Source organism: Dryobates pubescens, chromosome Z, assembly GCF_014839835.1.
Source record: "Dryobates pubescens isolate bDryPub1 chromosome Z, bDryPub1.pri, whole genome shotgun sequence".
Taxonomy (NCBI): domain Eukaryota; kingdom Metazoa; phylum Chordata; class Aves; order Piciformes; family Picidae; genus Dryobates; species Dryobates pubescens.
This window is the reverse complement of record NC_071657.1, coordinates 61,054,256-61,078,760: the sequence shown is the minus strand read 5'-3', so window position 1 is coordinate 61,078,760 and position 24,505 is coordinate 61,054,256. Positions and strand designations below refer to the sequence as shown.

The following is a 24,505-nucleotide window of genomic DNA, read 5'->3' as shown; positions in this document are numbered from 1 at the left end:
TTCCTGCTAGTTACAACGGGACATTTCACCCCCTGTGCTGTCCTGTAGCATCTCATAAACTGTTAAACACTTTGTGGCATAATACACTGCAGCCAATTCCTGCTACACATTCCATCTGATTCCCACTAGCCCGGTAGTCCTGAGAGAATCAGTTACTGGTATACGTAATTTAATTAGTGAGTATGGATGCAATATACTTCTGATATCAGACAGTATGCTATAGCCCCATTTTCAAGGCACTGGTAAATCTTAAACCTGCAGAGCCCTGATGGAGCCTTACTCTATGGCATCATATATGAATATATTATACGGTAGGCTGCATATATCATAGATGAGTTGAAGGACAAATATGCTACCTTAAAAGCACAGTAACAGTTGAGTGTTAGGAAAAGCAAGTAATAAAAAACATGTGGAAAATCCCTCTGTAGTATACATGAAGTGTACGTCATCATTTTTTATGTTCAGTTTCACTTGTGGTCAGATAACCCTTGGCTTCCCTCCTTAGTGCAAGTCAGGTACACACCAACCCATACAAACTGCAGTTCACTAAAGAAGCGTAAAACAGGACAGAATCATAGAATTGTTCAGGTTGGGGAAAAAAAAAAATCTTTAAGATCATTTGTTCCAACCATTAACCTAGCTCTGCCAATTCCATCACTAAACCACGTACCTAAGCACCACATCTAAATATCACCTCCAGGGATGGTTACTCATCCTATTCCAAAATCAGCCTGTTCCAGTGCCAGCCAACCCCCTCAGCAAAGAAATGTTTCCTGATGTCCAATACATACTTCCACTGGCACAACTTGAGGTAATTTCCTCTTGTCCTATAACTTTGTTAATTGGAAGAGACCGACATCTCACTACAACCTCCTTTCATGTAGTTGCAGACAGCAGTAAGGTCTCACCTTAGTCTCCTTTTCTGCAGACTGAACAACCCCAGCTACCTCAATTGCTCCTTGTATGAGCTGTTCCCTACACCCTTCAACACTTTGTTGCCCTTCTTCGGAAGGGCAGCAACTCAATGTCTTGTGAGAGGCCCCAAATCTGAACACAGTATTCGAGGCACAACCCCACCAGTGCCAAGTACAGAGGGACAGTCCCGTTCCTGGTCCTGCTGGCCACACTATTCCTCATACAGATCAGGATGCTGTTGGCCTTCTCGACCACCTGGGCACACCGCTGGCTCACGGTCAGCCGGCTGTCTGCCAACTCCCCACCATAAGCGTTCAAATAAAAGACAGCTCAGTAGCGGCAGCGTAAACCTCCCGTCAGCTAACGTTAAGGCCGGTCAGAGCGCACGGAAGGCAACGCCCCGGCCCCTGCCGCCACTTCCCTTCCGCGTCTTGCCCGCGCTTCCGGGGGCTGCGGACGTGCCCGGCCCCGCCCCGCCCCGCCCCGCTCGGCTGCAGCGCCTGCGCACTGTGTGTGCGCGCGGGCCGGCGGCCGGCGTACAGCGTACGCGGCGTCGCCCTGGCGCGGTAGCGGCCGGCCGGTCGCGGGGGAGGCGGGACGCGCCGCTCCTGAGCGCTCGCGCTGCTTCCCTCGCGGGGGGGCCGGGCCGGGCCGCGCCCGCCCCCGGCATGGAGGAGAAGTACAGCGAGCAGGCCTTGGCCGCCGGCGGCGTACTGGGCCCTGTGGATGTGCCCAGCGCCCGGTAATTGTGGTGGGGGTCGAAGCGGCCGCATTGCTGGCTGGGAGGGGCCTCGTGGCGTGGTCGCAGGTGCCAACTCTCCTCTCTCCTTTTGCAGGCTGACTCGGTACATCGTGCTGCTGTGCTTCACCAAGTTCTTGAAAGCTGTGGGGCTGTTTGAATCCTATGATCTTCTGAAAACGGTCCACCTCGTGCAGTTTATCTTTATAGTGCAGCTGGGGTGAGTGTGCAGGGAGTGAAGTCTCGTCCAGCACTGTTATGGCAGGCTTTGTTTACAGTATTACCTATTAGCATCTAGCTTATACCCTGCATTATGTTACTGTAGGTTAATCGAAGAGAAGCTATAGCAGAGAAGCTATATCTCTGTTCACTGTAATTTCAGAAGTGTGGAGTGTGCCAGGTTTGAAGGGATCCATAAGGATCGCAGAGTCTAAATCTGTGCTCAGTATAGGGCTCTCTAAAACTAAACCATGTGATATAGTCCACACATTTCTTGAACTCTTGACAGTCTTGCTGCCATGACCACTTTTCTAAGGAGCCTGTCACTCAATGAAGAACCCTTCCATAATGCCCAACCTGAACTTCCCTTGACACAGCTTCATTCCACTTCCTCATGGTCTGTTGCTAAAGAAATCATCTCCTCTCGTTCCACTGGTGCCTATCAGAAAGTTGTAGCTGTGATGAGGTCACCCCTCTCTGTTATTTTCACCAAACTGAGAAAACCAAGGGACCTCAGCCACTCCTTCTAAATGGAGGCCTTTCACTATCTTGGTCACTCTTGTCTGGATGCAGTTTCATAATTTGATGTTCTATTGAGATGCCCAAAACTGCACACAGTACTTGAACTGAGGCTGTGCTAGTGCAGTGTATAGTGGGACAGTTGCCTCCTGTGGCCAGCTGGCTGTGCTTGGATGCACCCCAGGACATGGTTAGCCCTCTAGGCTGCTAGGGCACACTTTTGACTCATATTCAACTTGCCATCAACCCAGACCACCAGATCTCTTTCTGCAGTGCTACTCTGCAGCCTCTTGTCCCTTAATTTGTACGTACAACCAGGATTACACTGTCTCAGTTGGAGAATTTGGTGCTCTTGTTAAATTTCATATGGTTGGTGACTGCACAGGTCTCTCGTAAGGCCTGTCTACCCTCAAGAAACTTCAGTGGCTTAGCTACTTTAAAATTGATAATACTATGGCTGTACTAATCATAAGAAACTGAAATGTGTCCAAGTTTTCTTAAGGGTGTAGAAGACAAGTTTTCCTCCTTATAATTTGTATTCTGTAGTTCTCATGTACTTCAACTGCTATTTTTCCTTGACTGAGAACTACAAATGTGGAAAGTGACAGCAAATACACAGAAACAGTGTTTGCAGTTACAATCCTACTTCATGTTCACTTGATAGAAATATGGAAGAGCATTTTTGTAATAAATTTGGGAGATTTGGAACATTTAGAACCTCCTTTTTTCCTTTTATTTCATATTTATTTACATTTCTGGCCTTCTCACTTCTATGTTCCTAAGCACCTTAGTGTTTTTCCCCATCATTTAGTTTTGACCCTCACTGAGAAAGATGCATGCTGTTGCTTACCATTTCTAACCACTGTGTATTTAGCATATGTATGTGAATAAACATTTCTAGGTACATGCCAGGCTAAAAAAAAACAACCATAGTATTACTGATTCTCAAAACTTCTGAGATCATTTTTTTTAACATTTTTGTAAATCACAGGTAGACTTTTCATTGGCCATTCTCTGAAGGACATGCATTTCAAATCATCATAGCCTTTGTACTGCTATCTGAGACATGTAATGCAGCAGAGAAAATAAAACCAGTGAGTGTGGTCAGTGTGGTCTTCTAATGAAAAATGTAGAGAAAGTCAACCTGTCAACAGAGATGGATGCAAGAGACATAGTTTAGAGCTGGTTTGAATAAAAAGCTGGCTGCGTAAATCCTAACAGAGAAAACTTTCTTCTTTTAACAGGTCTGCATTTTTTATGGTTTTGTTTCAAAAACCATTTTCTTCTGGGAAGGTGGTAACCAAGCGTCAGGTGAGTTGACATGTATTAATGCTTCAGTTTGTAGATACTCTTGACTATGTGGCTCTTGTGAAAAGTGAAAGCAGAACAAGGGTTACTCCACTTGGAAGATGCAATTGCAGTTTCCAGAAGTGTGTAAGTAACTTTGTCTACTGTGGTGTAAAAACAACCAGGTTTTTTAGCTTTTGTAAAATCCTTTTGAAAGTATTGTGAAGACTGTTTCTGGGCTTTATACAAGCATCCGTTGAAGACTGGATTTTCAAAAAGAGCTTAGTCTACTTAGCCAACTTTGACAGCTCTGAAGGGCAGTTTCTGGACTGCCAGAACGTCAGAGTGCTCTGGTCATGACCCCCATGCCAAAACTGCATTTTTTCCACAATGCATTGTGATAACGTTAGTCTGTGCTCTTCAGACTTCTGTTGAGTTCTCAGTATCCTGAGATGTCAGAGTAGTGCCAGGTTGGAACTTCTGGTTGTGTAAGAAAAGATTTCTTATCACATGCTCTGTATTCATCTTAGGTTATGCAATTGTGAGCACAAAAACTCAATTCACATACAGTGTCAATCAGTGTATGTGCTGAACGGAGAGAATATGAAGGATAGCCTCCTAAGTGTTACAAATGCTTTCCTCTCTGTTTCTACAGCTACTGCACTGAAGAGTGATAGCAATAGGGTGCTTATTTTGAAACTGTGGAGAAAGTAACAATGAAACACCTCTCTTTTGTAGTGGATCAAAATCTTCAAGCATGCTGTTGTGGGATGTATCATTTCACTCCTGTGGTTTTTTGGCCTTACGCTTTGTGGACCACTGAGGTAAATATGCATTTACTTCTGAGAGTGTTTTATCCTTTAAAGCTATTTTATGTGATCTTTCCCTGACTTGCTCCTTTGCTTTTAGTTTTGTGTCCATTAGTTCATAATGCCAACCTCTTATTTAGTTTTTGAAATTGTAGATGATCTTCATGCTTTTTCCTGTGAACTCTCTTGTCCTTGGCAAAAGCTTCATATAGTTTTCTACAGAACTTGTAATTTGACAAGAAACTAGTGAAATTCTTGACAGTGCTTACATTACTACTGATGTGAGTGATACAAGATCACTGACTGTTGTACTGACTGTGGTTTTCATAATTTCCTTACTCTCCTTATGTAACCTCAACTGTTTATTTAACTGTGTGAAGACTATGGCTTGACAGGTAGTGATAACTGCTTGTAAATACTGTGACAGTGCTGATGGACTGTTAGAAATCAAGGTTAACAGATTTGAAAGCATCTCTTATTAGATAGAGAAAGGTAAAACCTTACATGGTATATTTTATGATGTTGAAGTTATGTCCCATACACAGGAGAAGGACTGCCTGAGTATAATGGCATTTCTTAATATGTTGGTGCCTTCCTGGCTGCTGGTGGTCTTCTTAAACAAAACCTATAACATGGGCTCTAGCAGCTTGTATTTCTATGCAGAGAACAGCAGAAGCATTTGGCAAACTTGACAGTGATTTTTACTTTCATGTTAAGCTCTTGTGCTCTGGAAAGCTGTCAATAGAGCTCATTTGTCATCCTTTGCTATGTGAATGTGATGGGTTGCAAGTTATAATTTCTAATTTCCAGCAGTTAAGAGGTTCTGAGATTGCACTAACTACTAGGCCATCAATACCTCTGGTACCAGTCTTGTTCAACATCTTTGTGGGTGCCATGGACAGTGGCATTGAGTGCTGATGACAAGCTGTGTGGTGCAGCAGACACGCTGGAGGGAAGGGATGCCATCCAGAGGGACCTTGACTGGAGAGGTGGGCACAAGCCAACCTCAGGAGGTTCAACAAGACCAAGGGCAGGGTCCTGCATCTGGGTCGAGGCAATCCCAGGCACAAATCCAGGCTGGGCAGTGACTGGCTGGAAAGCAGCCCTGAGGAGAGAGACTTGGCTGTGCTGGTGGACGAGAAGCTCAACATGAGCTCTCAGTGTGCACTTGCAGCCCAGAAAGCCAATCAGATCCTGGGCTGCATCAAGAGAAGTGTGGCCAGCAGGTCAAGGGAGGTGATTCTCCCCCTCTACTCAGCTCTGGTGAGACCCCACCTGGAGTACTGCCTCCAGTTCTGGAGCCTCTATTACAAGAGGGATATGGACGTGCTGGAGTGTGTCCAGAGAAGGGCCATGAGGATGATCAGAGGGCTGGAGCACCTCTCCTATGAGGACAGATTGAAGGAGTTGGGGCTGTTCAGTCTGGAGAAGAGAAGGCTCCATGGTGACCTAGTTGTGGCCTTCCAGTATCTGAAGGGGGATTACAAGAAGGCTGGGGAGGGACTTCTTAGGATATCAGATAGTGATAGGACTAGGGGGAATGGAATGAAGGTGGAGGTGGGGAGATTCAGGCTGGATGTGAGGAGGAAGTTCTTCACCATGAGAGTGGTGAAGCCCTGGAATGGGTTGTCCAGGGAGGTGGTTGGGGCCCCATCCCTGGAGGTGTTTAAGCCCAGGCTGGATGAGGCTCTGGCCAGCCTGATCTAGTGTGGGGTGTCCCTGGCCATGGCAGGGAGTTTGGAACTAGATGTTCCTTGTGGCCCCTTCCAACTCTGACTAACACTATGATACCTCAATAAACAGGAAAAAATAGAACAGAATGGGATCTCTTTTTTCTGGGAGCCAGAAACTTCATTTTAGAGGAGGTATTGCATAGGAAATAACAATTATTCCATCTTGAGCAAGTTAGTATCATGTTATTTGAAATAGGCTCAATTTAAACTAAGTATCTTGTTATGTTATTTGAAGTAGATTCAATTTAAAGTAATCTATAAATTAATAGTTTTAATCTGTTCCTTGAGTTATGAAGTTCTTTATTTTGTGATATGTGTATCAGTCCACAGCTAGATTTGTTGCTGCTGAAGCCCAAGAGATTTGCATTTTTCCTTCTGAATTGTTTAAACTTGCTCTTGATATCACATGATCCCCTGTACACTGCACTGGTTAGGCCACACCTTGAGTCCTGTGTACAGTTCTGGGCCCCTCAGTTTAGGAAGGAGGTTGACTTGCTGGAACGAGTCCAGAGAAGGGCAACAAAGCTTGTGAGGGGTTTGGAACACAAGCCCTGTGAGGAGAGGCTGAGGCAGCTGGGGTTGCTTAGCCTGGAGAAGAGGAGACTCAGGGGTGACCTTATTGCTCTCTACAACTACCTGAAGGGAGGTTGTAGACAGATGGATGTTGGTCTCTTCTCCCAGGCGGCCAGTACCAGAACAAGAGGACACAGTCTCAGGCTGCACCAGGGGAGGTTCAGGCTGGATGTTAGGAAGAAGTTCTATACAGAGAGAGTGATTGCCCATTGGAATGGGCTGCCTGGGGAGGTGGTGGAGTCACCATCTTTGGAGGTGTTCAGGAGGAGACTTGATGGGGTGCTTGGTGCCATGGGTTAGCTGATTAGGTGGTGTTGGATTGGTTGATGGGTTGGATGCGATGATCTTGAAGGTCTATCATTTATTCTATTCTGTTCTAAGTATTTGCTGAAATATTTTGATATATTTTAGCTGGAACTGTATGTATCAAGCTTGTAAGGTAAACTCCTTGTACATAGACATAAGTGCTTATTTCACTTTTATTATAGGACATTGTTGCTGTTTGAACACAGTGATGTGGTTGTGCTATCACTGCTTAGTGTCTTGTTCACAAGCTCAGGTGGAGGACCAGCAAAGGTATTTAAAAATTTATTATACCCAAGGTAAAAATACCAAATGCTATAATTCAAGTACTTCTGTACCTGGAACAAACAGTGTTTTGGAAACTCTGCTTTTTCTGAATGTAATTAGTGGTGAAATGATAAGATGTGCTGCTTGAAATAATAAATGGGACACTAAGCAAGGAGCAATGGGTGATGCTAGTGGATGTCCATGGCAGATACCTGAGAAGTTTTTCTGTTTGAGAATTATTTTTGACCTTCAGCTTGCTTTCTAACAGGATTTTAGGTTCAAGCTGTGAAAAGCACATGTGTGTGTAGTGGTCTTGGCCTCCAGGCGCTGGAGTCCAGCATTAGTCTCTTGATTCTTGCCTAGCTTCTTCAGTGTCTGTAGCCTTGTACTTTTTCTGCCAAAATATTAAGTACTCTACATAAGCCTCTATGTGTGCTGAATACTTGGGCCCAGTCTTCCACTTAATCAGAGTTTGAGATACCATTTATCTGACATGCAAGATGTTCTCTAACTGTGCCTGATCATCCCTAAATGCAATGTGCTTATCCCAGCACTCAGCAGTCTTTGCCACTTTCACTCAAAAACAATGCTAAATGGTGAAAGATACTTTGTGATGTCATATACCTGAGACTAGAGCATTTGTTGTGTAAGAGAGAGTGGCTTTGGTGCCACCTCAGGCTGTGAATTTTGAAATCTCTGCCTAATTAGTTTTAGGCTGGCCTTGGAGTAAAGAGCAGAGTCATGTGTTCTGTTACTTCTATGCCTGCCCCCCTCAAACTGAGATGCTTGGGCATCCAGCATGAAGCTCTTCATCTACAAAATGTTTCTTTTTCTCCAGCCAACCGCCCAAAGCATAGATACAGAGTTTTGCAGAGGGTTCTTTGTTAATCCCTATTTCAGTGGTCTATGCTTAGCAGGTAAACTGCGTATCTAAGCAAAAACAAAGGGGCAGTAGTAACCCTGTCCTCTTAAGTGTTTCAGCTTTATGAAATGAACTGTAGTAGACTTCCTAAAGCTTGAATGTGATAGCTGTATTTGTCTTCTGAATATGAATTTTAGTAGTATCTTATAGCTCTACAATTCAGTGTCTTCCCAAGTTGAAGGATACCAAGTTGCAGTGTCTTAAGTCAGGGTGGTGAAAGCTCTTGGACCTGGGATTTCATTGCTGACTCCACCCCTTCCCCACAGAAGCACTGCAGAGCTCTGCTATATCAGAGCCATGGCATAGCAGTCTAGCCTTTACCTCCCCTGAGATGACATTCTGCAGCTTGTCCCCTAGATCTTGTTTATAGCTCCTTGATGGTAAAAAAATACTAAATTATCAGGCTGAAGAAGCTGTGCATTCTGGCAGGAAGAAACGCACCATGAAGAAGTTGAAGTTTGTAAGATTCAGGTTTCTGGCTTGTTACAGTGGTGATTTGCCCCGAGTTATCTGGTAAATCTGAAACCCAGAACCCGATGCAAGATTACATTGTCAAGGTCACTTTTTAAATTACTATTTTTTTTTTTCTTACTGAACTAAACCATGCAGGAATAGGAGAGGTAGGGGACTTGATTTCCTGTATTTTTTTGCATTGATCTGTTACAGCACATTAAAATATATGTGATGGTTTTTGGCTTGTTTTTTTACAGACAAGAGGTGCTGCGTTTTTCATAATAGCTGTCATCTGCTTACTGCTTTTTGATAATGATGACCTCATGGCTAAAATAGCAGAACATCGTATCCTTTTCCTGGGTGTAAGAGCAAGGACCTGTTAGTACGGGAGGAGAAAGAATGTGAAGTTTTATGCACTGAGTTAAATATGCTTGCATTTCTCGTCACAGGCATCTTACCTTCTGAGACCATTATAGTCAAAGACTTTAATTTTAGGTCTAAATATTCAATGCCACATCAATGGCGTTGCTTAGAATAGCTTAGATAACTCTTAACTCTGATAACTTAAAATGCAGCTTGAGGTTTTAAGTTCTGGTTAAAAGCTCCTGTCCATCTGCACATATCAGACTGCTTCGGTCTAGAAAGGCTAGAAGCCTTTCTGGTCAGTTCTCCTGGTTTTTTATAAGCTCTAAACATAATGGCTGTAGCCTAAGTGTGTACAGGAATTAGTTGATTCTGGCTGGCAGTCTTTTGTATATATCCAGAAAGATTCATGGAGTCACACAGTGGTTTGGGTTGGAAGATCTTTGTAGTTAAACTTCCCTGCAGCGAGAATGGACATCTTCAACTAGATCAGGTTGCTCAGAGACCCATACAACTGACCTTGAATGTGTCCAGGGATGGGGCATCTACCACCTCTCTGGGCAACCCATTCCAGTGTTTTGTCACCCTCACTGTAAAAAAATTTCTTCCTTTTATCTAGTCTGAATCTATCCTGGTTTAGTTCAAAACCATCATCCCTTCAACAGAACAAGAGGACACAGTCTCAAGCTGTGCCAGGGGAGGTTTAGGCTGGATGTTAGGAAGAAGTTCTTCACAGAAGAAGTGATTGACCATTGGAATGTGCTGCCCCAGGAGGTGGTGGAGTCACCATCACTGGAGGTGTTTAAGAGGAGCCTGGCTGAGGCACTTGGTGCCATGGTTTAGTTGATAATACGGTGTTGTGTGATAGGTTGGACTTGATGATCTTGAAGGACTTTTCCAACCTGGTTAATTTATTCTACTCTAGTCTAGTCTATTGATAATGTGCTCTTCAGTGTTTTTCCCCAAACCTACCATTATTTTAATATTTGCTGCATTGTGTTTGCCAATTACTTTGTTTTCTGTATGTGTAGAACCTGCAAAGATTAAGGTCAGATTCTGCGCACCTCACTGCTAGAGTGCTTGTAGTGAAAAGCAATTTGTAATGCTGTTGCAAGTATTTTTTTTTAAGTCCAGTTTAGAATTTTAACATAAATCCTGTATTGTGACTCCTGTGCAGTATTGAACAGTGACTGTGCAACAGTGCTCTTACACTTAAAAAGCACTTTTTTGTTCTCAATAACTTTACTTTCTGTGGGAATTTTTTCACCTTTCCTATATTTCAGGATCTGACAAACCTTAGTGCTTCCTCTTTCTGTGGTCTTCTGCTGTGTCTACCTGTTCTTTGTGGTTTGGGTTTGGGGTTTTTTTAATTAAAAAAAAAATCAGAAGAAACTCTTCCTTAATTTATTTTTTATTTAGCTGAGGGACATCATGACAGTGCTCTTACCCACGTTCTGTATACAATCATTGCTTTCCTGGGTGTTGCAGATCACAAGGTAAGTAGCTTGTATTTTAGTAGATTAATACGTACATAAATTTTGTAGCTTAAGAATTTCACCATCTCAGAGCTAATCCAAGCCTAAACCAAAACCAAAGAACTGAGTAGCACTGTATTTTTCACATCCTCCTCAATTATGGGCAGCTAACCATACAATTCAGCTTGTGTAGGTGACAAAGACTTTTCTGTAATGCCTGCCTGTAAAGTCTTGTTCGAGTTTTTGTCATCAGTGTTGAGGATTTTTGTAGTTCTTTGCATATAGGCTCTTTGTTGCTTACTTTGAGGATGTGTTTTTTGTTGCTGTTTATCTTTCCCCAGTCTTACCTTTACTTTAGGCACTTGTATTTAAAGACAGATTCTGATACTTCTCAGTATTATAGTCCCATTATAATTGGTGGCATGAAAAGCTCATCAAAAACTTAGGGTAGGTGATTGACCTGCCTGATTGAGTTGACAGCATTGAAGACTAAACCAAGGTTAAAAGCAGAGAGCAGCTGAGAAAGAGATACAAAAATAAATGTTCAAGGGACTGTCTGACTGTGCACAAAGCGAGTGTAATCTAAGGGGAGATGAGATGCTCTGTTTGTATCTTGTGATTAATTTATGGACAATTCTTACAGAAAATATTGTGAACAAATGCAGTATGGTGCTGTCTGCATTTAGCCTGTATCTAGGCTAAGCTACAGCAGTTGCTCTATCACCTAGTGACCCTTCCCCAGCAGAGAAGGAGGCTTGGGAAGAGGAGAGGAGAGCCAGGGGTTGAAATGAAAACGGATTCTATGAAACAGCACAACCAATACCAATTCCAGTACAACAGAAGTTGTACTCAGCCCAGTGAAGCTGGTCACAGATGGTTTGTGACTGCAGTGTAGACCAGTCACAAATGGCAAAGCAGTCCTTGTGAGCAGAATGATAAGAAAGGCCTTCCAGGCATGCAGAGAAGCAGGAGGGGCTCAAGTCCAAATAGAAGCCCCCGTCCTCAGCAAACTGCCCCATTATGATATGGGATACATCTATAAGCCAGCTTGTATCAGCTGCCCTGGCTGACTTGAAATTGCTAATGACCTGCAGACCATGGCTGAGCTATGATTCTGTCCCAGTGAAGCCAGGACAGGTGTGATTAAAGGTAAGTGGATGAAAAGGTTGTGAAAGGCTTAGTGGCCAGAACACAGTAGCACTTCTGTGCTTTACATATGCTTTCATCCCTTTTTTAACAATGCAAGATGGTAAACCAAGTTCTGTGTAGTTTTTCTTTTCCTTGTATGCCATTCAGTGCCAGTTTGTTGCTGGTTTTGCCAATTAACACTGTTGAGAGTTTTAAACTTTCAAGTTGTATTAGGCTGTTGTGAATGGTGATGAGGTATAACTGTGTATGGTAGGACACCTTTTAACTAGAGTAACATTTGCAGGAAATATCTTATCTTTGTCTTTCGTTGATCAGGAAAGTGTCACTTTGTTTGGAGTGTGGTATTTGGCTCTTAAGAAATGCTAACAGAATCCCTCTATGTTTCCAGGGAGGAGTACTGCTTCTGGTACTGGCATTGTGCTGTAAGGTTGGGTTTCACATGGCTTCCCGAAAACTGTCCGTAGATGTAGGTGGCGCCAAACGCCTTCAAGCTCTGTCTCATCTTGTTTCCGTTCTCCTGCTGTGCCCATGGGTCATTGTCCTCTCTCTAACAACAGAGGTAATATAGCAAGTAGAAAAAGAAATATTTTTTGTTAATGCTTCTGCTTGTGAAGGGAAATTCTGATCTTTCCTTAAAAATATCTTTAGGATTACCAAAGTTACCATCTTTTATCTTACATTTTGATGTGTAACTGAATGGTGCCTTAATGTCCTCTTTGGTGTGATAACTCCATTTCATTTTTCTAGGTCAGATATTATATGCTGGATTCATATGCTAACATTGAAGAAGAATTAATGACAGTACAAATACAAGGCCTTTTTATTCCTGAGGAGTAGGTTATTTTAATTTAAAGACGTATTTGTTTTGCCTGCATGCTTAGGGAGAGACTTGCAAGTATGGCCTTGTGTGTAGCATTGCTTTTAAGCACATGCAAGGATTTAAAGTAAGGTACTGTAGTGCATATTAGCTGTGTGAGGCTTTCTGTGGCCAGACTGTTGATTTACATGCTAAACTGAAAATGTGAAATACCTCAGAATGGTAGGGGTTGGATGGGACCTCTGAAGCTCATCTAGTCCAAGTGCCCTGCTGAAGCTGCTTCTCCTAGATCAGGTTGCACAGGACTGCATCTAGGCAGATTTTGAAAGACTTCAGGGAAGGAGATGCCTGTAACCTCTGTGCAGCCTGTTCCAGTGCTCCACCACCCTCAAAATAAAGAAGTTTAGGTGGCACTTCCTGTTTCTGGTTTGTGCCCATTGTCCCTTGTCCTATTACTGGGCACCACAGAAAGGACTGGCCCCATCCTCTTGGCACCTGCCCTTCAGATATTTATAAACATTAATAAAATCTACTCTCAGTCTTCTCTGTGCCCAGGTGGCCAATAAGATTAACAGCATCCTGGACTGTATCAAAACCAGTGTGCCCAGCAGGAGTAGGGAAGTGCTTGTGCCCCCACACTCAGCCCTGGTCAGGCCGCAGCTTGAGTACTGTGTTCAATTCTGCGCAGTATAAGAAAGACATCAGGGTCCTGGAGTGTATCCAGAGAAGAGCAACAAGGCTGGTGAGGAGTTTGAAGGGCATGTAGTACAACTAATGACTGAGGGAACTGAGTTGTTTAGTCTGGAGAAGAGAAGGCTAAGGGGAGATCTTGCTGCGCTCTTCAACTACCTGAAAGGAGATTTGAGTGAGGGCAGTGTTGCTCTCTTCTCCCTAGGAGAGGAGATAGGAAGAGAGGAAATGGGCGTAAGTTGTGCCAAGGGAAATTTAGATTGGGTATTAGGAAAAACTTCTTTATTGAGATAGTGGTGAGGCATTGAAACAGGCTGCCAAGGGAGGTGATGGAGTCACCATCCCTAGAGGTGTTCAAGAAACATGCAGATGTGGAGGTGATTCAGGATATAGTTCAGCAGTCATGGTAGTTGGGTTATGGTTTGACTCAATGATCTTAAAAGGCCTTTTCCAATCTTAATCATTCTGATTCTCCAGGTTGAGCAGCCCCAGGTCTCTCAGCTTCTCCTTGTGAGAGAGATGCTCCAGTCCTCTCATCTTTGTAACCCTACGCTACAAGTAGTTTCCTGTCTCTCTTGAGTGAGGAGATTAGAACAGGGCACAGTTTTCCAAATGTGGCCCCACCAGGGCAGAGTGGAGGGAGGAGAACCTCCCTCACCCTGCTGATCACATTCATCTTAATGCACCACAGGATGCCATTGGCCTTCTTGGCCACAAAAGCACACTGCTGGCACATAGTGAACTTGTCCACCAGAATTCCCAAATCCTTCTCTACAGCGCTGCTTTCCAGCAGGTCAGCCCCTAACCTGTACTGGTGCATGGAGTTATTCCTCCCTTGATGCAAGACTCTGCACTTGCTCTTGGTGAACTTCATGAAAGTCCCTTCTGTCCAACTCTCCAGCCTCTCCAGGTCTTGCTGAATGGCAGCTCAGCCTTCTGGTGTGTCAGCCACTCCTCCCATGAGCAGACTTGCTGAGTACACTCAGTCCCTTCATCCAGGTTATTGATGAGTGTATTGAATAGGACTGGACCCAGAACTGACACCACTTGTTACAGGCCTCTAACTAGACTAACTGTGCTGCTAAGCACAGTTAATGTTTTAATGGTTTGCTGAAGACATTTGTAATGAAAATGAACTGAATTTAATGCCATATATGCAATCACATTTAACATTGAACAGTCCTGTCTGAAATGTATCTTTTGTTACAGAGCAAAGTAGAATCTTGGTCTGCTCTCATCATGCCTTTTGTAACAGTCATCTTTTTTGTCATGATCCTGGATTTCTACGTGGAGTCCATATGCTCTGTCAAGATGGAAGCTTCCACGTGTGCTCGATACGGATCCTTTCTTACTTTCATCAGTGCACTGCTTTTTGGCAACTTTTGGACGCATCCAATAACAGACCAGCTTCGAGCTATGAACAAACCACCACACCATGAAAGCACAGAGCATGTTCTTTCTGGAGGGGTGGTTGTGAGTGCTGTCTTCTTCATTTTATGTATGTATTGTTATTTGTCTCTTAATAAATCTATTGTCTGTGTGACTGGGAAGCCAATAAGGAAATAGATGTGTGCAGAATTCTTTTGGATAGGCTTTTATGGATTCTTGAACAAAAGGGGCCCTTAACTTTATGCTCTTTTACTTCTGTCCACAAAACTAAAAATGTAGTATATCTGTTGTGGAAGTTATGATATAATCTTAGGTAGCAATGAAATGCAATGATAACCTCAAATTGAAGTTGACAATTATTTTGCTGCCTGCAAGCTTCATGTAATTTCATTTAATTGCTGATAAACCACATTATAAAAGCTGTGAAGCTTAGAAACATCATCAAAAACTTCAATACTTCCCTTGCAGCTGCGAATATCCTGTCCTCCCCCTCCAGGAAAGGGCAGAAGGGTACCCTTATTGGCTATTCCCCCGAAGGCACTCCTCTCTATAACTTCATGGGTGATGCATTACAGCAGAGCTCTCAGTCATTACCTCGGTTTATTAAGGAGTCACTGAAACAGATCCTCGAGGAGTATGATTCTAGGCAGATCTTCTATTTCTTGTGCCTAAATCTGGTAAGTGCATGGTATTTTTTTTCCAGACATACTCCTAGTAGTATAGAGATAGTACCATTAGAAGAGTAATACTTTAAGAGAGTCCCATGATTGATTGTTTTTAAAGTGACTCTTTCTAGTTTCATTAGATGAAATGTTAATGGTTCTCAGGTAATCTTGCAGTAAGCAGCAGGTGATTTTGATTTGTTGTTGCAGTGCTGCACTGGTCTGTAACTATTAGACCAGTAAGTATGTATTTATGTGATGGTACATTTACAATTGAGGTATCTCAATGTTACCAGAACATAAGCTGAAACTAATTCAGGCCTTCAAGGATGGGGACAACAATACAGTTAGTGTGGGATTTATTAATGTAATTTTGGAATAGGCTAGTTAATAGTAAATCATACAGGGAAAGCTTGTGCATTAAAATGTTTCCTTGTGTATCCTTCCCAAAACTAACTCCTAAGATTTACAGAATAAGCTAATTAATGAAAAATATGTTTACAAAACAGATTCATGGACAGTGTTGCTTTTACACTAATAGTAGGTCAGATCAGAATTGTTGCATTGCTTAACAATAAAATGCTTTAAGTTTTGTCTGCCCAGCTTTAGTCTAAAATTCAAAATGAAAACTTCAATCACCTTTGAAGAGGGTTGTTTTCTTAGGTCTGAGTCTTTTGGCAGGGTAGATTCAAAAATGTCTCTCCATAGATTTGGCATGTGTCTCCTTCATATTATTGGAGGAGTGAGGTAATGGTCTAGAAATACTTTGAACAATACGTTTGAAAATGAGATATCAATTCCCATGAAAAGCTGCCTACACATTAAATTACAGAATAATCTTCAAGGAAAAATTCAAACTCTCTTTTGTTTTAGGCTTTCACTTTTGTGGAGCTTTTCTATGGAGTATGGACCAACAGCCTTGGTCTTATCTCTGATGGATTTCACATGCTTTTTGATTGTTCTGCATTAGTGATGGGGCTTTTTGCAGCCCTAATGACAAGATGGAAAGCAACTCGTATTTTTTCCTATGGGTATGTATATTAGGTTCTTAAAAGGACTATTGGGAAATTATTCTACTTACTCATTTTTAAAATACCCTGCTATAACGATACGTTTGGGGTGTTCTGATGGTCTGTGCTTCTGCAAAAATGTGATTAATATGTAGTTTTCATTTATCTCTAAATATAAAACTGAATATTGTTCAGACAGTACTTCACTCTATAGATGCATGTATGTCAAACAAAAACACATGTTTAAAGTCAGTGATTGTATGAAGATTTCAATTCTATTGACACAATCAAAATTTGGTTAAAATATGGTTACACTGTGTAGAAGTTTAGCAGTTTGAAGACATAAATGTGCGGTATTTATAAACAAATTGCATTATTATATCTTTATACTACATTTGGACAGTTGCAAACTAGCTACTGCTTGGTCAGAAATAAACAACCCAGGAATTAAGGCATGATGTTATGGCACTGGGTGGGGGGGTGGGGAGGGAAGCGATCTTAAGTCTGCATTAAATGTATTATAAATTTATTTATTTATTGTAACATTGAAATTTACTCAGAGTACCCATTATTCACGCTCAAAAGCACATACATTTGCTTTCAGGTATGGACGTGTGGAAATTCTTTCTGGATTTATTAATGGCCTCTTCCTGATGGTAATTGCTTTCTTTGTGTTCATGGAATCAGTGGCCAGACTGGTGGATCCTCCAGACATAGACACAAATATGCTAACTGTAAGTTCTGTCTTTTAATGGTGTTTGGCAGTTATTGATTTCTACTCCAGGCCAGTCAGCCTGACCTCAGAGCTAGGGAAACTGATGGAGCAGATTATCCTGGCAGCAATAACTGTGCACCTGAAGGACGGCCAAGGGCTCAGGTCCAGCCAACATGGATTTAGGAAGGGCAGGTCCTGCCTCTCCAACCTGATCTCCTTCTATGATCAGGTGACCCGCCTGGTGGATGTGGGGAGGCCTATGGATGTGGTCTACCTGGACTTCAGCAAGGCCTTTGACACCATCCCCCACAACAAACTGCTGGCCAAGCTGTCAGCCTGTGGCTTGGACAGCAGCACTCTGTGCTGGGTTAGGAACTGGCTGGAGAGCCGAGCCCAGAGAGTGGTAGTGAATGGTGCCACATCCAGCTGGCAGCCAGTCACCAGTGGCGTCCCCCAGGGATCAGTGCTGGGCCCCATCCTCTTTAACATCTTCATTGATGATCTAGATGAGGGGGTTGAGTCAGTCATCAGCAAGTTTGCAGATGACACCAAGTTAGGAGCAGATGTTGGTCAGTTAGAGAGTAGAAGGGCTCTGCAGAGGGACCTCGACCAACTGAACAGATGGGCAGAGACCAATGGAATGGCATTTAACAAGTCCAAGTGCCAGGTGCTGCACTTTGGCCACGGCAACCCCATGCAGAGCTACAGGCTGGGGTCAGAGTGGCTGGAGAGCTCCCAAACGGAGGGGGACCTGGGGGTACTGATTGACAGCCGCCTAAACATGAGCCAGCAGTGTGCCCAGGTGGCCAAGAAGGCCAATGGCATCCTGGCCTGCATTAGGAATAGTGTGGCCAGCAGGAGCAGGGAGGTCATTGTGCCGCTGTACTCTGCATTGGTTGGGCCGCACCTTCAGTCCTGTGTCCAGTTCTGGGCCCCTCAGTTTAAGAAGGACATCGAGACACTTGAATGTTTCCAGAGAAGGGCAGCAAGGCTGGGGAGAGGCCTTGAGCACAAGCCCTGTGAGGAGAGGCTGAGGGAGCTGGGATTGTTTAGCCTGAAGAAGAGAAGGTCCAAGGGTGACCTCATTGCCCTCTACAACTACCTGAAAGGTGGTTGTAGCCAGGAAGGGGTTGGTCTCTTCTCCCAGGCAACCAGCATCAGAACAAGGGGACACAGTCTCAAGCTGCGCCAGGGGAGGTTTAGACTCGAAGTGAGGAGAAAGTTCTTCACTGAGCGAGTCATTCGTCATTGGAATGTGCTGCCCAGGGAGGTGGTGGAGTCACCATCCCTGGAGGTGTTCAAGAGGGGACTGGACGTGGCACTTGGTGCCATGGTCTAGTCGTGAGGTCTGTGGAGACAGGTTGGACTCGATGATCCTCGAGGTCTCTTCCAACCTTAGTTATGCTGTGGTACTGGCAGTTACTGATTTCATTTATGTTTGTCTTAACTTAAAAAAACCAAAAGGTAACTAAACATGCATACTCAACAGATCTTGTGCCTAGTTTAATACACTCTGTTTTTAAAATCCAAACTGCATCTACTTTTAAAATACAGAAATACATAGGGATGTGTATAATTTAATTACAATAATGAAACTGATTCTTTTCCAAGATGTTACAACCTTAATCTTTTTGGATGGTGGTTTTCTACAGTAAGAGATGCTAAGGGAATAATCTTTACAGGACTAGATTTGGTTCTGCTTTTAGGTATAACAGTGTCCGTTACTACAGAAAATGTTTTGTATTAGTCTCTGAAAAACCTCAAATTTCATCCAGAATTCATAACATTTTGCTGAGTATGTTACTATGGCATAAACAATCCTCTGTGTGGCTAATCTTAACCATACCTATGTGTCTCTACCTTCCACAGACTCTTCAGGGGCTCCCCACTTAAATTTTCAAACTTTCATTCCTGTCTTTCAAATTAAATACTTGATTTAATTCTTTAAGTTTTTTTGATCATGGAATCCTGCTAATCCACATCTTCATTTATCACATTTCCAGCTTCACTTGTTTCATCTTTTTCTCTCACAGACACACAGATTTGTTTGCATCTCCTGCTCTCTTCTGTAATGGAGAAGGATTTTTATGTAGGCACAGTTAGAAATACACATTGCTGAAATCAAAGACTGATTTGGAGTTATTTGCCTCATTTATTCTTTAATATTTGGTCAATTTTCACTACTGATTTTGTTTCTTGGGGGTGGGAGGGGTTACCCCCTCTAGATGAGCACAGTCTGCATAGACAAGAAAAGATATAATAAAACCCAAGCAGGAATTTCTTAACTCCTTTATTAGCTGGAATTGCTCTTAAGCTTTACTAGTTTCTTAAGAGAAAAGTAGAAAAATAGCCAACGGTTAAAAAGCACAACTCAGGCAATAAAGCTGCAGTTGCAGTCTTCCTCTCATTCAATTCTAGATGAATGTGTTTGTCCTAGGTACCACATACAATTTATGGGTTTAGGTTTTCGTCAAGGGAAGCAAAGCAAAGCTCATATTTGGACCACTTAACTCTTTTTGAAAGTAAATAAAATCAGTCATCCTTTCTTAAAACTAATGTTGCTGTCTTGTTCTGATTTGTGGATACTAGGATTTGCATTTTGGTGCATTTGGGGTGGGTTCTTCAGGATGTTTGGGGAGAAAATTTCTTTTGAAACCAGGTTATATCCTGAAAGGAGTATGATGAGGAATCCATACTGCAATAATCCTTCTGTTTATGTTAATGCTTTCATAGTTTTCCTTAATCAGATGTGCAGTGTTTCTGATTACCATGTTCTAGAAAATAAACTCAGACATCTGGGAAGGTTTAGTGAAGTTAAAGACTTTTTTCTCTCTCACAGCCAGTCTCTGTTGGAGGGCTGATCGTAAACCTTGTTGGTATCTGTGCCTTTAGCCACGCACACTCCCATGGGGCTTCTCGGGGAGGTTGTCACTCACACGATCACAGCCATTCTCACCACGGGCACAGCCACAGCCATGGACACAGCCATTCCCACAGTGACCATGGGCACAACCATGGACATTCCCACGGGTCTTCAGGAGGAAGCATGAACACCAACATGAGGGGCAAGTACAGATCGTTGAATCATGAATATTGTATGTGACTTCCAGCAGAATTTGAAGATATTCACAATCAGTTTCAGCATCATTCTTAAAAGTCTCTTTCCAGAAGGGATCTGACACATGTTTATTGTGGTATACATTCATTTCTTGGAACTTTTTCTTCATTTATGAGTTTAACCTGAAGAAACATAACCTGAAAAGTTTTTCTGCATGGCTTTCATAGGTATGGGTAATACCGAGAACCAATAGAAAGCATTAACCTGCAGTCTTCACTAATGTTAATGAATAGCCATTGTAAACCTTACTAAATTTGAAGTCTGTCTTTCTAACTTCCATCTGGAAATAAAAGGTCACTCTCCATAAAGATACTGTCATGCTACCAGATAGGATGTGGCAGCTGGGTGTAAAGACACTGGGGGAGGAGATAAGCAGAAGAACGAATGCAGCAATAATCTAGAATATGCTTCTTTTTGTTATTCAGAAGATAAGGTGGAAAAGATGAAGCTTTCTTTTCCAAATCTAAAATCAGAAAGTAATTGAGAAGACCAATATATATATAAAAGTTCAGGATACCTCTTTCTTATAAGATGTTTTTCCTGGTAGTTAGAAAGTGATTATTTTTTTTTTAATAAGCCAAGCAGTTGGTAAAAACAACTCTATAAAAGAATGAGGCTTGTCAGTCTATAAGTGTTTTAGTAAATAGTCTCATATTTCATTGGTTGTTTCATGTCCTAATTCAGTTGGCTGCTCTGTTGTCTGGCCTTTTTGTGACATCTATCCATACTCTCTCAAATTCTGATGCAGTGAGCACTGATCTTATAAATGAGTTATTCTTCTGTGCCCGTTGAGTGTGCATTGAGAATGCTACTACCATTAAAGCAGTATAAAGCATGACATTGCTAGCAGTAGTATGTAGACAGTCTTCTCAAGAAATTGGAGCAGAGTTGATATACAAAAAAACCCAAAGGCTACATTAATGTCTGCCCACATTAGGAGGCCAATGATTTTATGCTGTTGTTTTTATCCTCTGTTAAGGATCAGTGAGCCCTTCTATAGAGAGTTAAATGATTATGCAATATAATACAAATTCCACTATTCACATTTGGTTTAATCTGTGAATGCTTGCCTAGAGGATTGCACTGGTTTGGTTTTTTTTACATTGATTTGTAATCAGACATTACTAAAGTTAAGTTTTGATTAATTTTGCATCAGATTAGGCGCCTCTGTAGCTTGAAGGGTGTTTACTGTACTTAGTAAACCTTACTGTGTTTCCAGTGTTGAACCTACACTTACTTTTTAAACTGGACTGTTCAACTTTTAATCATTCCATTTATTTTGTTTTCAGGTGTGTTTCTGCATGTGTTGGCAGACACTCTTGGCAGTGTTGGTGTTATAGTATCTACAATATTTATTCAGCAATTTGGATGGCTTATAGCTGATCCACTCTGCTCTCTTTTTATTGCTACATTGATTTTTCTTAGTGTTATCCCACTATTGAAAGATGCCTGTCAAGTGCTTTTGTTGAGGACACCTCCAGAACAGGAGAAGGATCTCCATGCAGCTTTAGAAAAGGTCAGAACTACAATCCTAAATGTTTTCATATATAAACATACAAAGCTATAATAGATTTTGGTAATTAATAAGTAGTTCAGTATGACAGCTTCTATTGTCTTTGACAACTTCACATATCAAGCCTGTTATAAACCTGTTTGCAGAGCTATGACAGAATTAGGAGTTCTATTGATAAAAGCTGTTTTGCAGCTGAAAACAAATCACATCATTTTTCCTTTATGATTTGCTCATGATCTTAGGCAAGTGTGTTAAACCTGTGGGAAAGGTACTGGGTGCTTGTAATAAAAATGTATCTTTGTATATATTTTAGAATTTAGTATCTTGGGTGGTGATACCTTCAAACACCACCATAACTTATTTACAAGCTGTATTCACAGGTTCAGTTACTTGGTTGTGGGTTTTACACTGCACATAGAAAGACACGATACAAGCACAGATCTAACATTTCCAATACAGCAATTCAAACTGGAAATACAGGTGCTGTGATCTGTGGTTTTCCCACTAAAGGGATTCTGTGGCACTTCAGCTGGGGACTCACAATTCACTCCTCTGGTATCTTCCCAGGTGCTGTGGCTGTGATTCAAGCAATCCTTGCCTCAGAGAGGGCTAAGGGGACCTCTCTGTTGTCGTGCCTAGTTCACAGTCTGGAGCTTGCCCTTGGCTTGGGGTGGGCTAAGGGGCCTCTCTCTTGTGTGTTCCATCACTGGGCTGCAGCCTCTTCTGGGATTCAATTCCCTTGGAGCTTCTCCCCTTTCTGCCTTGGTCCAGGTGCAAGGCCTGGGTGAAGCTGTTGGTCTGCTAGAGCAGAGCTACTTGGGCAGCACTTGGTTCTTGTATCTTTGTGGTAAGCAGGCCCTCAGCTGCTACCCAGGTAGCATTTGGCTCTTGTTGCTGTCTGTGTGAGAACAAGGCAAGTTGCCTGACTTCTTGGCTGGTTTAAATACTGTCCCAAGACAATTAATGCCCTTTGGTAATAGTAATTACATAACTTTGTCCTTGAATTACTATCCTGGAGAGTGAGGAAACAGCTACTATAGGAATAGTTGAAGGCCCAGCCAGTTTTCTAGTTGATCTGTTGACGTTGCTGTGATCTGTACACCGTGTATTTTTTTCTCATTCTGTTTATCATTGCACTTTTAATTTACTTTTGACTTTAGCTTTCAGTCTTCAACAGTAGTAGCAAGGTGACCTTTCAGTACTGCATATTTCTGAATACAGCATAGCTAGAAAGCTAAAAGAGCTGTACAGCTCTTTTTTTCCTGTGAAATACTTGCCACCAATGTCCGTGTGCATACACAAGTTTAAAAGGTGTTCTTAAATTAATTGTTGCTAATGTAATTTCTTTACAGATTCAAAAAATAGAGGGAGTCATATCCTACAGAGATCCACATTTTTGGTGTCACTCTGCAAGTGTTGTGGCAGGTACAATACATGTGCAAGTGGTATCAGACATGATGGAACAAAGAATTGTACAGCAGGTAAGGTGCAAGGTTTTTGGACCCTTGTGTCTTAATTTCTTGCTCTATCGATCCTTTTTCAGACACAGACTAAAATTTGGGATTATTTTTGTAGCTGTTAGTTAATGTCACAGAGCTGGTCTCAAATACTGTACTTCCTCTTGCCTACTGGCCTGTTATTTGTTGCATAGAGTTGTTGGTTAAAACATCAACCCCCAGAAAATAAGGTAGGAGTGGTTCTCACTGTTTAAAGTAGCACTGCATCTGCTCTGAGAAGAGGAGGAGGTGAATTTCATGCTGCAAAATAGGCAGTAAATAGGAATATCTGGGTGCTAATTGTGGATTTTTATCACTGGCTTACTAATATCTGTCTTGGCTTTTTCATTTCCTTAAATAGATACTTGTTTCCATATGCAAGGCACCAAGAATTACACCTTATGCAAAGCTGCACAACCATACCCTCTGAAGCTAGTCTTGGTTTTCCAGAAAACTGAGGGTTTTTTGTTTTTTGTTTTTTTTTAATCTACAGTATTTCAGAGCCAGAATACTGCAAATTACTGTGAGGTGCATATAAAAGTGCAATTCTAATGTAAATCATACTGTCCTGTTCAGGTTACAGCAATTCTGAAAGATGCAGGTGTGAACAACCTAACTGTCCAAGTGGAGAAGGAAGCTTATTTTCAACACATGTCTGGACTCAGTACTGGATTTCAGGATGTCCTTGCAATGACTCAGCAACTAGAATCCATGAAATACTACAAAGATGGTACTTACATCATGTAATACAAAGTTATGTTTGCCAAAGGGCATGTGAATGGTGAAGCTCTTGGATTCCAGATTTGTATTTTTGTCAGGACATCTTGCATGGATGTGGCACCTGTCACTGCCCTGACAGGCAAAACCATGACAGAAACATAAAACCCTTACAGGCACCTGACAAAAGCCAGGGCTTGCCAGAGACCGAATAATGATCAGCTTGGCTCCTTATCACCACTACAACAATATGGCAAGGTGTAGGCCTGTAGCTGCCTTTGTCATCGGCTTGCCTCCAGAAGATTAGTCACCACAGTTCAGACTCAACTAGGGTATAAATAGAATAGAATAGAACAAACCAGATTGGAAGAGACCTTCAAGATCATCATCCAACCTATCATCCAATGATCAACTAAACCATGCAACCGAGCACCCTATTAAGTCTCCTCTGAACACCTCCAATGACGGTGACTCCACCACCGCCCCGGGAGCCCTGCCAGAGTTGGTTCCCTTGGAATAACCTTACAGTCCTGAACTCTGTTCAGACAGGGATACCATGTAAGAATAGTTAGCAAATTGAATTGAGTCCTCACCCTTGCTTTGGCAAGGGTCTATTTCTTCTGGATATATTCTTGAGTAAATTATCTTGTTG

The 24,505-nt window shown here is 42.3% G+C and overlaps 1 protein-coding gene across 1 annotated transcript; it reads left to right on the top strand.

Moving 5' to 3' along the window:
• Positions 1 to 1,564: 1,564 nt before the first annotated feature.
• SLC30A5 (solute carrier family 30 member 5) lies at positions 1,565 to 24,296 on the top strand. Its single transcript, XM_009907680.2, has 16 exons — positions 1,565 to 1,657; positions 1,752 to 1,874; positions 3,637 to 3,703; positions 4,418 to 4,503; positions 7,283 to 7,370; positions 8,997 to 9,084; positions 10,522 to 10,598; positions 12,115 to 12,285; positions 14,443 to 14,731; positions 15,091 to 15,299; positions 16,158 to 16,315; positions 16,899 to 17,028; positions 19,849 to 20,074; positions 21,417 to 21,643; positions 22,993 to 23,121; positions 23,713 to 24,296. Exons 1-16 carry the CDS (start codon positions 1,584 to 1,586, stop codon positions 23,881 to 23,883), a joined length of 2,313 nt encoding a protein of 770 aa, XP_009905982.1. The 5' UTR covers positions 1,565 to 1,583; the 3' UTR covers positions 23,884 to 24,296.
• Positions 24,297 to 24,505: the final 209 nt, after the last annotated feature.